Source organism: Anas acuta, chromosome 6, assembly GCF_963932015.1.
Source record: "Anas acuta chromosome 6, bAnaAcu1.1, whole genome shotgun sequence".
NCBI classification, from domain to species: domain Eukaryota; kingdom Metazoa; phylum Chordata; class Aves; order Anseriformes; family Anatidae; genus Anas; species Anas acuta.
In genome coordinates, this window is record NC_088984.1 from 37,501,405 (window position 1) to 37,517,727 (window position 16,323).

At 40.7% G+C, this 16,323-nt stretch overlaps 2 protein-coding genes across 13 annotated transcripts in view; one reads left to right on the plus strand and one right to left on the minus strand.

Moving 5' to 3' along the window:
- DNAH7 (dynein axonemal heavy chain 7) overlaps positions 1–16,323 on the minus strand; it is a 114,771-nt gene that overhangs the window by 7,061 nt on the left and 91,387 nt on the right. For 9 of the 12 annotated variants that reach the window (XM_068686555.1, XM_068686561.1, XM_068686557.1 and 6 more), the window contains 6 exons: positions 15,375–15,467; positions 5,746–5,922; positions 4,676–4,837; positions 3,197–3,397; positions 1,974–2,135; positions 106–291 (listed from right to left, as the gene is read on the minus strand). In XM_068686555.1, coding sequence (XP_068542656.1) covers positions 106–291; positions 1,974–2,135; positions 3,197–3,397; positions 4,676–4,837; positions 5,746–5,922; positions 15,375–15,467 — 981 coding nt within the window. Of the gene's footprint in view, positions 1–105; positions 292–1,973; positions 2,136–3,196; positions 3,398–4,675; positions 4,838–5,745; positions 5,923–15,374; positions 15,468–16,323 lie in introns of those variants that run through there. The other 3 variants (XM_068686558.1, XM_068686566.1, XR_011097873.1) reach the window with 3 other exon arrangements.
- Positions 9,866–15,070, plus strand: LOC137858604 (baculoviral IAP repeat-containing protein 5.1-like). Its single transcript, XM_068686603.1, has 4 exons — positions 9,866–10,047; positions 11,887–11,996; positions 12,459–12,573; positions 13,954–15,070. Exons 1-4 carry the CDS (start codon positions 9,910–9,912, stop codon positions 14,146–14,148), a joined length of 558 nt encoding a protein of 185 aa, XP_068542704.1. The 5' UTR covers positions 9,866–9,909; the 3' UTR covers positions 14,149–15,070.

Consider the following 16,323-nt stretch of genomic DNA (forward strand, 5'->3'; position numbering starts at 1 on the left):
CACAAGTGAGCAATGACAGCAGTAAGCACTGAAGCACTTGTCAATGTGAGCAAAAGATTATTTTTTTTAAGTAAGTTTGTAATTCCAATTTTCTCAGATACTTACATCTCCTTCAGGAGGAGCATAATAAAGGCCACTTGAATCAAATTTATAATCTGTGTTTTCAATGATTTCCGATGAGAAGAACATGTTCAGAACACTACGGAGTGTACGCCGATCCCAGTCATCAGTGACTCTGCCACCGTAGTTACATTCTCCAGTCATATAGCGAAGGGCATCATATGGCACCTCCTAGAAAAAAAAAAAAGCAAGAGAATGCTCTGAGCCACAGCCTAGCACTTATCTGGAAAACCATATCAATATGGCTGTAATTTATTTGCAAGTCATCCAGAAGTCTCAGGAAACTTCACAAATTGCTATTTTCCTCTGTTAGTTCATACTGGTACCATTAATCTCTTGATTTTCAACTACTTTAATAAGCCATCAAATCAACAGTGTGGCATCTTGTGAAGAATAATAGCGCCAACATTTTCCACATTAATGGAAGTGGGACTCCCTGGGTTTATGAAGAGCTTTTCTAGAACAGTCTGTAATTGCTTGGCTATATGTATGTGTAAAATAAATAGGGATACTGTCAGAGGACCATAGCTATGCTATAGTCATATTATTCTTCAATGAACAACAAACAGGGACATGTCCTTTCCAGCAAGCCTTCTGTGCTAATACAGAGACACTTTTTCTGTTTTATTTTTGAGAACAATTAATAAAGTCCTGAGGTTGGGAGCAGATGGCTTCGTAGGAGCATGAAAGGAACAATGTATGGGTTATATGAAGCATTCTTTACAGAAATTAAGGGCCAAGAGCTAGTGGTATGATAAGAAGTGGGATAAAATAAGTCTTCAAAAGACATTTAGATGTAGAGCTTAGTGATATGGTTTAGTGGGGACTGTTAGCGTTAGGTCAGAGGTTGGACTCGATGATCTTGAGGTCTCTTCCAACCTAGAAATTCTGTGATTCTGTGATTCTGTGAAAATAAACCAGCTGAAGAAAGTACAGAGAAATCTGGTCTCTACAAACAAGTCATTATTTTTTCTGGGAGCAAATTGAGCCCTTTCTGTTAGTCAATGCATTAGCTCATAAATTATCATACAAGAGGAGGTCATCCTCCCCTCCCCCTGCACACTTTGCTTCCCCTTCCTCTTCTCCCTGCCCCCCCCCCCCCCCCGCCCCCTGCCAACCACCCCCCAGCCCCCAAAAGGAAAGGGAACACCCATGACTTAATGACATTGTTTTCTCATTCTGTATCACAAGTTATCTATTAACCATACCAATAACCAAAAACACTCCAGGCTGACGGTTTAACAATAACACCCACAGCCATAATTTAAAGGGCAGTAGCTATAGTAGTTTGCTTAGGAAGCTGAAATGCAAAGTAGCATCAGGTCTTGCTAGCAAATTCCAGAGAATATTGTACAAAATACTGCCTAGTTCAACAAACAAGGAAGAAAAGTCATGTGCCACATTTAAACAGATCAAGTTAATTATTAATTTACAACAGTCCAGCATCTAGAATTTCTATCACTGAGTAAATAAATCACAGGGATTAGTTCAGTATGATATTTTACAGTTTGCGACAAAAGCTCCATGAGCTGAATCCCCCAGCTTCAGTCTAGAGACAGGATACAATTCCAATGAATAAGGCAACAACGTGGAACATAGTCTGCTGTGTTTTGCAAGGAAGAAATTCTAAACTGCCATCTGCAAGTTTCCCACATTAGTTATATACTGATCATGGTATGCTAACCACTTAAAATGAACACTGTTGGCATTACTGCAAATAGGCCTGAGTTTCTAAATCACTGGGCCCTACTAAAACTGTTGCCATGGCAACACTGAGCTGCACTGGCACATGCACAAACAGTCCTAGAACATGCATGAGAGGGCACAATCAGGGCTGTAGGAGGGTTCTGTACCGTGTACTGGTCAAGGAAGATGTGCAGCTGCTGCACACTGATGCGCAGATCAGTCTCATTGAACTCGTATGGAATGTTCCAACCCAGCGGCCCAAACTTCCGCCTTTCTTGCACCAGTGCGTGGAAGAAGCAGAGGCCGTACAGCAATGTCTTAAACTCAGCCTTAAAACCAAACACAACAACATGAATAATTAACATCAGTTTTAAACAGTTTCATTTTTTAACAGTTTCATTTTTTCCTCATGTCTTGACTTGCTCAAAACCCAGAAGCTCCTGCTCCAGTAACATACCATTTGTGATTCATGGGTAGCATTTCTTGACACAAAAAAAGGCCTTCAGCAGGAAGTCATCAGATTTTTTAAAAACATTGGTTTTAAACTTTCTTTTAAACCAGTGTGAACCCTCAAATCAATTTTTAAAGCTATATACCCATGTGTATGTAAGATACATAACATTCATGCACAACTCTGTATATAAGATCTTTGAATTTTTTTTACACCTTCATATTATAAAACACAGTTCGCACACTAGTCCTGCATTTTTTTCTTGTTATCAAGAAAGATTTCAGGCCTTTAAAGAAATCTCCAGGTAGGAAGATTTGGTTTGGTTTGTTTTCAGTTGCGAATATTCAGCAAAGTAGATGACCACAATTAAAAGAACTGTGCTATTTATTATATATTAACAACAACAACAAAAAGTAAAATATTTTGGGCCAAATAATCATGCACACAGAAAGCTAATTATGAAAGCAGTGGTTTCTGAGGCCTACTTAAAAAGGGACATAGGAAAGACATTTACTTAAGCATTCTATAAACCATGCAGTGCAATCACATGGGCCTCTCAATTAAACAGTGGACCTAATTTTGCCTTTTTGGACTAATCGCTTGCTAAAAGAGCATTCACATAAATGAATACAAGATTCCAGAACCTTGCAGCAGATATGTAATAGCAAATAACTTTCTTTTTGTGTGTGTGTGTGTGTTATAGAGATATAACCTTAAAACCATGCCACAAAAAAAAACTCAATTGAAGAAGTAGGTGGCGAGCAGTAAAATAAAAATCAAATTTACTTCACTACTCTGATTACTCAAAACCAGTTTCATTATAGAAAAGGACAACTATTTAATTTGGTACAATTTTTTTTTCTCCCCAGAGCATATATACAGAATCGTCAGAGTTGTCTTTGACTGTTTTACAAAGAAACATCACCAATACATTCTAACCGTTTTTTTGCAGCTGTTGAAAAAGTTAGGATCAGATATTGGGTCCATCAGGTATGAACGAATTATATTAGCCCGTAAACCTTTTGGTGCTTCATTAGTCATTTTCACTCCATTCTGCAGTACAGCCACAGGAAAAGTAGGAGATGGGTAACTGGTGAGCCACAGTCGGAAATCTGGATGTGTTGTATCAGGGTTTAACTCCTGCAATAAACACATTAAAAACAATTAGAAAACATGAGAGTTGAATATACAGCTTAAGTGTTATTATTAAAGCTTTTTTTTTTTTTTAATTACTGTTTTTTGGTGGAAAATACACAAGTCCAAAGTTTAATTTCTTAAATGCTTGTATGTGACTATAGTGAGATTCACAATTATGATAACTTCCATTCTACATCTGGAGTATTTTTTTTTCAAGGCATCAGTATTTTGAGCTAAATTTTGTTCGCTCTGTGTATGATTATGGGATATATGAACAAAAATGCACTGCAAGAACAATGGCATGTATATTTTGCATATTTACTGTTGTATAGCTCTTGTGAGAAGGGCTATAGTAATAATATGAAAAATTATTAATGTCAGAAAATGATTAAATCAAGAGAGAGTATAAAAAGCAAGAAATGTACTCTTTCATGTCTTCAGAAACCTCCAGATGTTCAAGTGTAAAATTCTTTAGTCTACTGCTCTTTTGCAGCAACATATAAAGAAAGCTTTTGGTCTAAAGAGACTGCTGTAGTGGCTGGCCTTTACTATTCAAGGAATGCACAAGATCCATAGTCTTTGTGAACACTTCCTTCTCCAGTAGGCAGACGGAGATAGACAGAACCAATATGTGATGATTCCCCTTATATAATGGGAATTGTCACAAAGTATGTTAAGCTGGTGCGGCCTCACCTCAAGTACTGTGTGCAGTTTTGGGCACAACAGTATAGAAGGGACATCAAACTGTTAGAGAGTATCCAAAGGAGGGCTACAAAGATGGTGATGGTGAAGGGTCTGGAGGGGAAGATGGATGAGGAGTGGTTGAGGTCTTGGTTTGTTCAGACAAGAGCAGAGCACAGCAGGCCGAGGGGAGGCCTCATGGGAGCCTGCAGCTCCCTCACGAGGGGAGCAGAGGGGCAGGTGCTGAGCTCTGCTCTCTGGGGACAGCAACAGGACCCGAGGGAATGGCATGGAGCTGGGACAGGGGAGGGTCAGGCTGGGTGTGAGGGAAAGGTTCTGTACTGAGGGTAGTCGGGCACTGGGACAGGCTCCCCAGGGAAGTGGGCACGGCCCTGAGCCTTACAGACTTTATGAAGCATTCGGCCAACGTTCTCAGACACTAATTTTAGGGTAGGCTTGTGCGGACCCAGGAGTTGGACTCCATGATCCTTGTGGGTCCCTTCCAACTCAGGATATTCTATGATTCTAGGCTGGCTTTTCATCTGCCTAGATGGATCAGACATGCCTCCAAAAGTTGGTAGAAGAATACTTATTTTTTACCTCACAGACTCTTTCCAGTGTCGGCATCCATGAGCTTGCTAGATGGCAGTTCTGCAGAACTATCCACGCTCCTTCCTTTACAGCCTTCTCTATCATTTTCATGGCTATTGGGCCTTGGCCTTGACCAAGTGACAGAGAACTAAGCTTTGTGTCACTGTATCCCTGCATTATAGCACATTATAAGTAAGAATGCTATTGCATAAATACAACAAACCTTCTGGTGTTAGAGTTCACAACTGCACATATTCTTGAAATATTTCATGTACTATATATTTTAAAATCCATTTTAAATCTCTTTTTCATGTCACTCCAGTTGACTAAAACTTCTTATCTATCATCTCCCAGCAAAATGCTACACTACACATCCATTTCATACTGAGCTGTACAATTCTGACATTTTCAAAACACTCCTGAAAAATGAATGCTCTTTAAGCATGTAGACAATCCATTTTAAAATGCAGGACATATTTACAGCTTGGTGGCTGGAGATTTGAAGTAGAAGATCTTTGTCATTCTCAATAGCACAGAATTCTGATGGAGTAGCAGCTGTAGCAGTCAGGAAGTGCAAGAAATACATCTTAGCAAAACTCAACAACTTTGTATTGTTATAACAATACACTTTTCCATAACTACTGATCTACACTGGGGATTTTTGTTTGTTTGTTCGTTTTAGACACCATAGTAATAATGGCCAAAGCAAATGAAAAAAATCCACATTTGAATGGTAAATTTCACCTGAAATACTAAGATCCTGTATTACTACACTGCTTTACAATCAGGTCCATGTATGTGTATTGGGAAGAAAAAAAAAAAAAGCACGTAATGCTTACTAGAAAACATACCATTTTCGGATAAGACTCATTACAGTGAAAGTTTAAACCATTACATTTTTTTCTTCCATTTTCCATTTGAGATTCTACAAGCTAATTAAATGGATTATTATATCACAACTTTAAAGACTATGCCAAAATGTTTAACATAAAAAATTCTTACAAACACTAGACAAATCATTCCGAAAACCAATCCAAAACAATTAGTGCTTTGTGTTAAAGAGAACACACATAAAATACCTGATCATCAGCAAACTTAACAAGGGCTGCCATGGGGTCAGCACCAGGAGAAAGTATAAATATCAGTGGTGCACAAGAGTGGCTGTCAGAAAATGCTTTTGACAAATCAAACGGAGGTGGATCAATAAATGTACGGCCCAGGTTGTGAATGATAAATTCCTGCACCATTGGTATGATCTAAAAAAAAGGAAAAAGAGAATTTAAATCTCCTATTTATGTGTAAGCATTAACGTCTATTACACTTAACATTTTAATATAAATGTCAAGGACAGTATTCCTGTATGGAATAGTAGGCACAACTGCACTCCCAGAGTAATTAATGATTTAGCGTGTGTAAATTGAGGCAAAAAAAAAGCCTCAGCTCAAAAATGCTCTAAGAAGGATGAAAAAGGAAGTCCTATGCAAATGACCCTTGATATCATTTCTGTCCCCATATCTGGACAGACTAATGTGTTTGTATAAGAAGCTTGATTTTTTTTTTTTTTCTGCATGCCCTCCTCTGTATTATGGAGTGGCTTTCAATTTTCCAGTCTCATAACTGAGCACGTCTAAAGTATCTTGGCTTAGCAAACTGCTGTGTACCAATTGTGTACACAATGCTGTGTGCCAGGGGGAGCAATGGCAAGGCCGGAGGATAAGGTAAAAGCCCAGCTGAAGTGCATCTACACCAATGCACGCAGCATGGGTAACAAACAGGAGGAGCTGGAAGCCATCGTGCAGCGGGCAGGCTACGACTTGGTTGCCATCACAGAAACGTGGTGGGACCAGTCTCATGACTGGAGTGCTGCGATGCCTGGCTATAGGCTCTTCAGAAGGGACAGGCAGCACAGAAGGGGTGGCGGTGTGGCTCTCTATATTAGAGAGTCTTTCGATGTTGTAGAACTCGAGGCTAGGAATGACAAGATCGAGTCCCTTTGGGTTAGGATCGGCAGGGACAACAAGGCTAGTGTCCTGGTCGGGGTCTGCTATAGACCGCCGAACCAGGATGAGGAGACGGATGAGGAGTTCTACAGGCAGCTGACAGAAGTTGCGAAATCGTCAGCGCTTGTACTCGTGGGGGACTTCAACTTCCCTGACATTTCCTGGAAGCACAACACAGCCCAGAGGAAGCAGTCTAGGAGGTTTCTGGAGAAAGTGGAAGATAGCTTCCTGACGCAGCTGATTAGTGAACCTACCAGGGGTGGTGCCCTGCTAGACCTTCTCTTCACAAACAGAGAAGGACTGGTGGAGGATTTGATTGTCGGGAACAGTCTTGGGCAGAGTGCCCACGAAATGGTGGAGTTCACTATTCTTGGCGGGGCCAGGAAGGGAACCAGTAAAACCACTGTATTGGACTTTCGGAGGGCTGACTTTGGGCTGCTCAGGACACTAGTTGGTGGAGTCCCATGGGAGGCGGTTCTGAAGGGCAGAGGGGTCCAGAAAGGCTGGGCGCTCTTTAAGAGGCAAATCCTAATGGCACAGGAGTGGTCTATTCCCATGCGCCCAAAGATGAGCCAGCGGGGAAGAAGACCAGCCTGGCTCAACAGAGAATTGTGGCTTGAGCTTAGGAGAAAAAAGAGGGTTTATAATCTTTGGAAAATCGGGCAGGCCACTAAGGAGGACTATAAGGATGTAGCGAGGCTGTGCAGGGACAAGATTAGGAAGGCCAAAGCTCATCTGGAGCTCAATCTGGCTACTGCTGTTAAAGATAACAAAAAACGCTTTTATAAATACATCAACACAAAAAGGAGGACTAGGGAGAATCTCCATCCTTTACTGGATGCAGGGGGAAACTTAGTTACAAGAGATGAGGAAAAGGCGGAGGTGCTTAATGCCTTCTTTGCCTCAGTCTTTAGCGGCAAAACCGGTTGCTCTCTGGATACCCAGTACCCAGAACTGGTGGAAGGGGACGGGGAGCAGGATGTGGCCCTCACCATCCACGAAGAACTGGTTGGTGACCTGCTACGGCACTTGGATGTGCACAAATCGATGGGGCCGGATGGGATCCACCCAAGGGTACTGAGAGAACTGGTAGAGGAGCTGGCCAAGCCCCTATCCATCATTTATCAGCAGTCCTGGCTATCGTGGGAGGTCCCAGCTGACTGGCGGCTAGCAAACGTGACGCCCATCTACAAGAAGGGCCGGAGGGCAGACCCGGGGAACTACAGGCCGGTCAGTTTGACCTCAGTACCAGGGAAGCTCATGGAGCAGATCCTCTTGGGAGTCATCATGCGGCACTTGAAGGGCAAGCAGGCGATCAGGCCCAGTCAGCATGGGTTTATGGAAGGCAGGTCCTGCTTGACGAACCTGATCTCCTTCTACGACAAAGTGACGCGCTGGGTGGACGAGGGAAAGGCTGTGGATGTGGTCTACCTTGACTTCAGCAAGACTTTTGACACCGTCTCCCACAGCATTCTCCTCAAGAAACTGGCTGCTCTTGGCTTGGACTGGCGCACGCTTCGTTGGGTTAGAAACTGGCTGGATAGCCGGGCCCAAAGAGTTGTGGTGAATGGAGCCAAGTCCAGTTGGAGGCCAGTCACTAGTGGCGTCCCCCAGGGCTCGGTGCTGGGGCCGGTCCTCTTTAATATCTTCATCAATGATCTGGATGACGGCATTGAGTGCACCCTCAGCAAGTTTGCAGATGACACCAAGCTAGGTGCATGTGTCGATCTGCTCGAGGGTAGGAAGGCTCTGCAGGAGGATCTGGATAGGCTGCACCGATGGGCTGAGGTCAACTGTATGAAGTTCAACAAGGCCAAGTGCCGGGTCCTGCACCTGGCATGCAATAACCCCAAGCAGAGCTACAGGCTGGGAGAGGAATGGTTGGAGAGCTGCCAGGCAGAGAAGGACCTGGGAGTGATGGTGGACAGTCGGCTGAATATGAGCCAGCAGTGTGCTCAGGTGGCCAAGAAGGCCAACGGCATCCTGGCTTGTATCAGAAACACTGTGACCAGCAGGGCTAGGGAGGTGATCGTCCCCCTGTACTCGGCTCTGGTGAGGCCGCACCTCGAGTACTGTGTTCAGTTTTGGGCCCCTCGCTACAAGAAGGACATCGAGGTGCTTGAGCGGGTCCAGAGAAGGGCGAAGAAGCTGGTGAGGGGCCTGGAGAGCAAGTCCTATGAGGAGCGGCTGAAGGAGCTGGGCTTGTTCAGCCTAGAGAAGAGGAGGCTCAGGGGTGACCTTATTGCTCTGTATAAGTACATTAAAGGAGGCTGTAGCGAGGTGGGGGTTGGCCTGTTCTCCCATGTGCCTGGTGACAGGACGAGGGGGAATGGGCTAAAGTTACGCCAGGGGAGTTTTAGGTTAGATGTTAGGAAGAATTTCTTTACTGAAAGGGTTGTTAGACACTGGAACGGGCTGCCCAGGGAGGTGGTGGAGTCACCATCCCTGGAAGTCTTCAAAAGACGTTTAGATGTAGAACTTAGGGATATGGTTTAGTGGGTACTGTTAGTGTTAGGTTAGAGGTTGGACTCGATGATCTTGAGGTCTCTTCCAACCTAGAGATTCTGTGATTCTGTGATTCTGTAATTTCTATACACTGATGGCTTTACTTCCTACTGAAGTTAAGTGGGCTCTGCAGCAGGAACAAGAGACAATTTATAAGAAGATAGCTTCAATCTTTGGTCCTGTGAACAGTTGTAGATATATTTCTCTTAAATATCACTATTTATTTTGTCTCTTTTAAATAACTTTAAAACACATGGTAAAGATTTTATAATTATTACTTCCACTTTAAAGAATTGCAATAGTATTTGGAAACATTCTACTAAGATTTGATCTCTGAACATGAAATGCAAGAAATGCTAAAGGTTTTGAACAGCAATGTTAATCCAACGTCTTTGGTCATAACCAGTGTATTTTTAATTTGTTAATGTAAAAGATACATGAAATTTCTATTTTTTTTAACTTGCTTTTTAACATTTCAATTATAAAACTTTTACTTTTCATGTTGTTTAGGTGCTTTCAGTTAATAAATGTATGACAAAGTATATAGAATGTGACAGGAAAAAAAAAAAAAAAAGTAGGTTCACTTCTCTTGATTGTCCTGTTCATAGAATCACCTGTGCTTGTGCTTAAAGTCTACTCTGACACAGGTGAAATGTGTAAACAATTAGTAAAGTACCTTAAATTCGAGAGCAGGAAGTAGGTAGAGGCTCTAGGCTGTACCAGTTACAGGCTGTTTAGATGGAGATGTTATTGCAAGAGCTTGCTTCCTCCTCTAAGCTTTTGAGGGACTTTAAAGAGATGTATGAGTATGAGAACCGTTTAAAAACCTTTACAAATTGGCCTTTTGTGAAGAACTGCAAGTGCACTCCAGAGAATGTAAGTCTGAAAATTGATATTTTAACTACATCTTATTCTTGGTGTACTATACTGAATATAAAGTTGTTGTTAAGTGTATTCATGTTCAAGAAGAGCTGCAGGCCTGTGCTAAGCTGCAGTGGTTTTACCTTGCTAAGCAGCCGAACTCCACCTCAACAGCTCTCTCACTTCCCCTCCTCAGAAGAGGAAGGTAAGAAGAAACAGAAATAAACAATTCATTCCTTGAGATAAGGAGAGTTTAAAGGGAAAATTATTAAGTAACTTCCCTAAAGGCAAAGGGGAAAACAACAACAAGCAAAGGTGCAAAAGCAACATGTGTAGCTGTTGTTCAGAAGGACAGATATTTTCACAGTGAGAGCCCACTCCTTCCCTCTTCTTTTTTCTACCTTTTATTGCTGAGTGTAACATCATATGGTATGGAATGGGCTAAAGTTGCACCAGGGGAGGTTTAGATTGGATGTTAGGAAGAACTTCTTTACTGAAAGGGTTGTTAGGCATTGGAATGGGCTGCCCAGGGAAGTGGTGGATTTACCATCCCAGGAGGTCTTTAAAAGACATTTAGATGTAGAGCTTACGGATATGGTTTAGTGGAGGACTTGTTAGTGTTAGGCCAGAGGTTGGATTTGGTGATCTTGGAGGTATCTTCCAACCTAGATGATTCTGTGAATATCCCTTCAGCTGGTTTAGGTCAGCTGCCTTGGTGATGTTCTTTCCTCACCTCTTGCCCACACCCAGCCTGCTGGCTCTAGGGGGATGGCATTAGAGGGAACCCTGATGCTGTGCCTGTATTGCTCAGCAGCAGACACAACAGTGGTGTGATACCACTGCTGTTCTAGCTGCAAACACAGCACTGTATGGGCTGCTGCAGGGGAAGTTAACTCCATCCCTGCCAGACCCAGTACATAAGCCTGAGATGAAAATCTGAGTACTTTCTTCTGTTCCCTTCTCAGAGACGCTGTACTAGGATGACCATGTTTCTGTCTGGTCAGTTCACTAGTCTAGCTACAGAATTGAGTATAATTACTTTTCTTACTTTTCTTGTTTTTGTCACTTAAAAATTAACATCTTGTACTAAGTATTGTTTCTGCTTGCAAATTTTGTTTTAGGAGTCATCCTAGCAACTACTCGTCCTTTAGGAAAGATGGAGTAGCAAAATGATCATGACTTTAAAAAAAAAATCATTTCAATTTTAGAAAATGCTTTAAGTCCCTGTAGGCTTTAATTTAAACCTTTTTTTTTAAAAAAAAAAAGAGGCCTCAATTCTACTTTGGCACATGCATCCAGCTTTCAGGTTGGATCTCAGATAAGGCATGCTGTAGGAGTTATCTGAGAAGGTGTGAAGTTCAGTAACTGAAACAAGCTTATCTTATTTTTTAATGTTTTTACCGGATGTGATTCAAAAGTGACAGTAAAATGTAAAGATAAAAAATGTAGCACTAAACTTACATACTTGAAGTATAAAGGTTCTCTATGGTCATAGTTTTATGCTACGTGTTTTCTCTGAAAATATTCCTTAAATTCCTCACTATAGTGGATGATATCATACATTGTTAGCAGAATGCTTGTGTAGCTGCCACTGACTAACCACTGAAAGAACAAAGCTACTCTGGTGGTTTGCAGATACCATAACTATGCAGGAACTTGTTCACTACTTCTAGCCTACTTCCTGTTCCTTTACTAGTTGCTTATTTGCCTGCTTGCAGTCCTCACTTAATTTGTTTTCAGCCTGATCTCTGCTGATAGATACTGTGGGGAAAGGCATTCATGCAAGCTCTCTGAAACAGTTCATTTATGTGTTCACTGTTGGATCAAGCTAAATTTCCAAACTGTCATTTGCAGATGGCAAAGGCGGGCTTTGTACACTGTCCAAATGCAAATGAACCAGATGTGGTGAAATGCTTCTTTTGCTTGATAGAACTAAAGGGCTGGAAACCAAATGATGACCCATGGTAAGCACGGATGTAACAGTGTTCAAGTATTTCCCCCCACATCTTTGGCAACATCCCCTTACTCATTCTAAAACTACCAATTTCCCAAACAGTTAACTAAACTGATGCCTACTGAAAATTTATCTTACACAGTAACCTTGAAATACTTAATTTTCTAATTATACCCCCATGCAACTTTTCAGTTCTTAGATTTTTGCCTCCAAAGAGTGTGTTTTTGCTTCAACAAAGCAGAAGATTCTCTCAACATTGTAAACATAATCTAGATCTTCCCTTGTAATCTTCCTGGCTCACAACTAAAGCAGCTAGGTTGTATCTGAGATCACTAAAGTCTATTTCATGTCTTCTATAAGATAATTTTTCTACTAATGGGTAGTAGAGGTACTGAAGAGACTGGTTTAAGTTCATCTCTGGAAATGTAACTTTCCTGGTTTTAATATCTGTTCTTCTGTATTTACACTGCAGGGAGGAACACACAAAAAGTCACAGCTGTGGCTTTTTATCTATTAGTAAGAACTTTGATGATCTGACAGTGGAGGAATACTATGTGTTGGAGATGACACGGCTAAGAACCTTCCTTGTAAGTGTTGACCAAATGATCTTAATATTTACAGTCTACCATTGCATCTTACAAGAATTTCTGTCTTTAAGACTTTTAAGCATTAGCAAGGGATGGTGGTGTAGGGCTAGAATAGGCCTTACTCTGAAGTAATGAATAATGTGTGTTATTGGCTATGAAACCTAAATGCTTCTCAATCCCATCTAGCTTATGAAAGGAAACCTGGTTCCTTTAGACATGTTTTTCCATTTCAGCAGAAATTATCTTGTGTGATAATCAATCCTGGAAACTCTATAATAAGCAGCTCTATCTTTCTCAGGAGGGGTGAAAACCACATGTGACAAGACAATTTGACCAGGCTATTGATTCATTCATGTGTCCAGCTTTACACTGTCTAATTAAGCTGCTGGACTTTCAAGCCTATTTCAAATGTTTCACAATTTTTCAGTTCTAATCCTCTCTACTTTTATTTTGTGCATGCCATGCTGTTGACATAAACAAAAGCACACACAACTGAGCTGCTATGACGAATAGTCTTTGATAATGATTCCTTATTGGTCTGAATAGTAATAGAGAACCAAGTGAGACAAGTTCCCTGATAGGACAGATTTACAGTACCTCCATACTCTGTATCTTATCTCTTTGTTGGCTTTGTACTGAAAATATAACTAGTGACTGTAAAGGCTAAGTATTTAAATTCTATACATGACAGACTCAAATACTTAAAAATAAAATCACACCTCAGTGGGAGAAGTCTGATATCTCAAAGGATGGACTAAGGGTGAAAATGAGGTTATTTAACTGTAACTGAACAACGGATTTTTTAGAGCAGTCTTCCAAGATACAAGAAGGGTCTAGGCCAACACATACCTTTATTTTTTATCTAATAAATTTAGAAAACTGGAAGGTTTGAGCAGGGACACTTTGCCCCCAGGAATGCCCTAATCAATAGCTTAAAGGGCTACACACTAGGGCTGCTGTTGATCTGCAGCATGCTGCAGATCAAAAACATTGATATCTTAATGCATTTTTTCTAAGCGAGATCATGCCTCTTCACAAAAGTAACACTGAAGTCTCCCTCTCTGATGTGATTTAAAATACAGTTAAACAATGGGTTCACAATTTACTTCAAAAGCATACCAGATATAATGAAAAACTTACTCTGAAATGAACCCTACTGGCAAGGCTGGTGGAAGAATTTCTGAATCAAGTGGGAATGGGTATGGATATGAAATATTCAGTCTGAAACATGCAGTTTGGTGCATATTGTTGACCAAAGCCAAAAGTAGACTTCTAAGCTAGAATCAATGGCAGATTGTGGTTTTGAGGATTTAAGTTCTGAAAATTTTTGAATTTATCAGTTAAATTTCTCAATTGAGAATTTCAATCTTTTGCTTTAAGTGCAAGACTGGCAGAAGCATAATAATCTCTTTTGAAGATGAAGTCGCCGCAACTAGGAAGCGTCTTGTAGACATCTTTTCCAAACATCAATACACACCAGAGCCGCCAGTGCTTCTGCATGCTGATCCAACTTCCCAAACTTCTGAAAGTTCATACTACCAGTCCAAAAAAACTTCCAAGAGAAGTGAAATGTGAAGACTGACTCTGAACATTTCTCTTCATATGGTACTAATATTCTTATTTTTATGCAAGGAGTAATGTAAAGCTGAATAGTTGTGTGAGCAAGTGTAGGAAACTTTTTATATACTCCCTAGGACAAAGGTCATAACTGTTTCTACTAACTCCTATCCTTCACAATGTACTTGTCATTATGGCTAGGAGTGAACTATTACTAGTCTCATTAGTCTGAGAATATATGAAAAATGTTTAAGTAAATACTTATTCTGGCTTAATAGGTTGAACTTTTTGAATAAAGATTCATAACTCAGTTACTATTGTGATCTGTGCTACATTCAAGCCTTTGAGCTAGATTGACTCAGATCAGAATGGTTCTGCTTCAAAACAGCTTCAAAACACTTTCTATAGAACAGAATGGATATGTGTCTACAGTAATCCCTACTTTAAGTACCTATGTTGTCTACATTCCTGTTTGCCACTAAATTATCTTTCTAGACCAGTTATAATTTACCATAGTAACATCTAGCAAAAAAAAAATGCAGAAGGGAAAAATACCTGGTGTATTGAAAAAGGCAAATCCAGGCTTGTCAGACCTCCTTGAGGAAGAAGTGCTTAGGGGTTTGGTACACAACAAAACTTAATCTAATGGCCTGGGCTTCTGATCTAAAATGTCTGCTCGTCATACTTTCAGACTTTTTTTTTAATTAAATGAATTCCTGTTTTCTTATTTCATAGTTTCAGCTGGGATAAAGTCTCTTCTTGGAGGCTAATATAATGTCTTCTGGATTTTTTTATGGAAATAGTGGTAATAAAACACAAATATTTTAATTGCTGCATAGTGCTTGCTTTGAGTCAGGGACTTCTCAGCTTCTTATGCTGCCCTGACAGCAAGGAGTCCGGTGGTGCACAAGGAGCTGGGAGTGGACGCAGCCAGGACTGCTGACCCAAACTGACCAAATATTTCATGCCATAACACATCATGCTCAGCAATAAAAGTTGGGGTAAAGGAGGAGAGGATACACTTGGAGTGGTAGTGTTCTTCCTGAGAATTTTCTTTACCTTGTAACCTGTCTTTACGTCAGCACAAGTTCTTTTACTTTTACCTTCCTGACTCTTCCACCTGACTGGGTAGAGTGACTTAGCTGCCTTCTGGGGTAAACCATGATAACACAGTTAAAATACACACTTGCAAATCCTTTTGGTTTCCAAGACAATTTTGAATAAGGTGGGAGTTTTGTACATACCTTGTCAGGTCTCAGGCAGCGAATGATAAGCATCCTTTGGAACTCTCCCAGCTTGTCTTGCCACTCTTCAGGAAAATTTTCATGCTGGGGATCCTGAAAACACAAACATTCTAGTTTTCTTTAGAGCATTTGGGGAGTACAGGTAGTGTGACTAAATTATCTTGTAATTTGACACATCAGTACATCAATCCATGATACATTTTTATTAATCTGCAGGAATAGGTTGATTTTTTTTTTTTTTTTTTTTTACAAAATCTTTGTATCTGGGAAGCTTCGATTTTAGCAGAGAAGTTAGTCATTTCTAGGTGTTTAGAATATAGGAAATACACCCTTCACCTCTAGGAAGAAGGTGGAGGAGAGAATAAATATGAAAATGTATTTAACCTACTTCTTGCTGTGTTAGAGCTGAATTAAAGTCAGTCTTTGATATTACAATGACAACCATACACTCCTCTGTAACAATTACACTACAGTATTACTTGATAATCATGAATTAGGTTGCATCTGAATGCAGAAAAAGAATTGGAAAGTTAAGTCAAACAATGCACCAGAGAGCTTGCTTTGTAAATGGCCTCTGAATACTCCAGTTATGTTACTGCACTTATCAGATTATAATATCAAAGGTTGTGTGGCATGTGTTAACTTACACACAACAGGTGTTATATTTCAGTCTGCTTTTCTGGAAACTGGTATTACAGCTCTGCTGGGGAACCTCTTAGGCTTGTCTGTAGAGGGTTGGGCACAGAGGTATGCAGATAGACTTGCACTAACTCTATTCTGAGCAATTTTGATTTACCAAATCAAGTCACAATGGAACTCATATTCTGCAAAAGACCTGGACCCTGACTCTCCTTCTCCCAGCTTTTAGACACTTAATTTCAGACTAGAATCCAGAACACTGCATTATTTTTTCTATTTATGGGTACCTGATAATCTACCTCTTCTAGGT

Coding starts and splice junctions, on each gene's coding strand:
- LOC137858604 (XM_068686603.1), top strand. CDS start 9,910: ATGGAGATGTTATTGCAAGAGCTTGCTTCCTCCTCTAAGCTTTTGAGG. Junction 10,048..11,886: donor GCAAGTGCACTCCAGAGAAT/GTAAGTCTGAAA, acceptor TGTCATTTGCAG/ATGGCAAAGGCGGGCTTTGT. Junction 11,997..12,458: donor AAACCAAATGATGACCCATG/GTAAGCACGGAT, acceptor TTTACACTGCAG/GGAGGAACACACAAAAAGTC.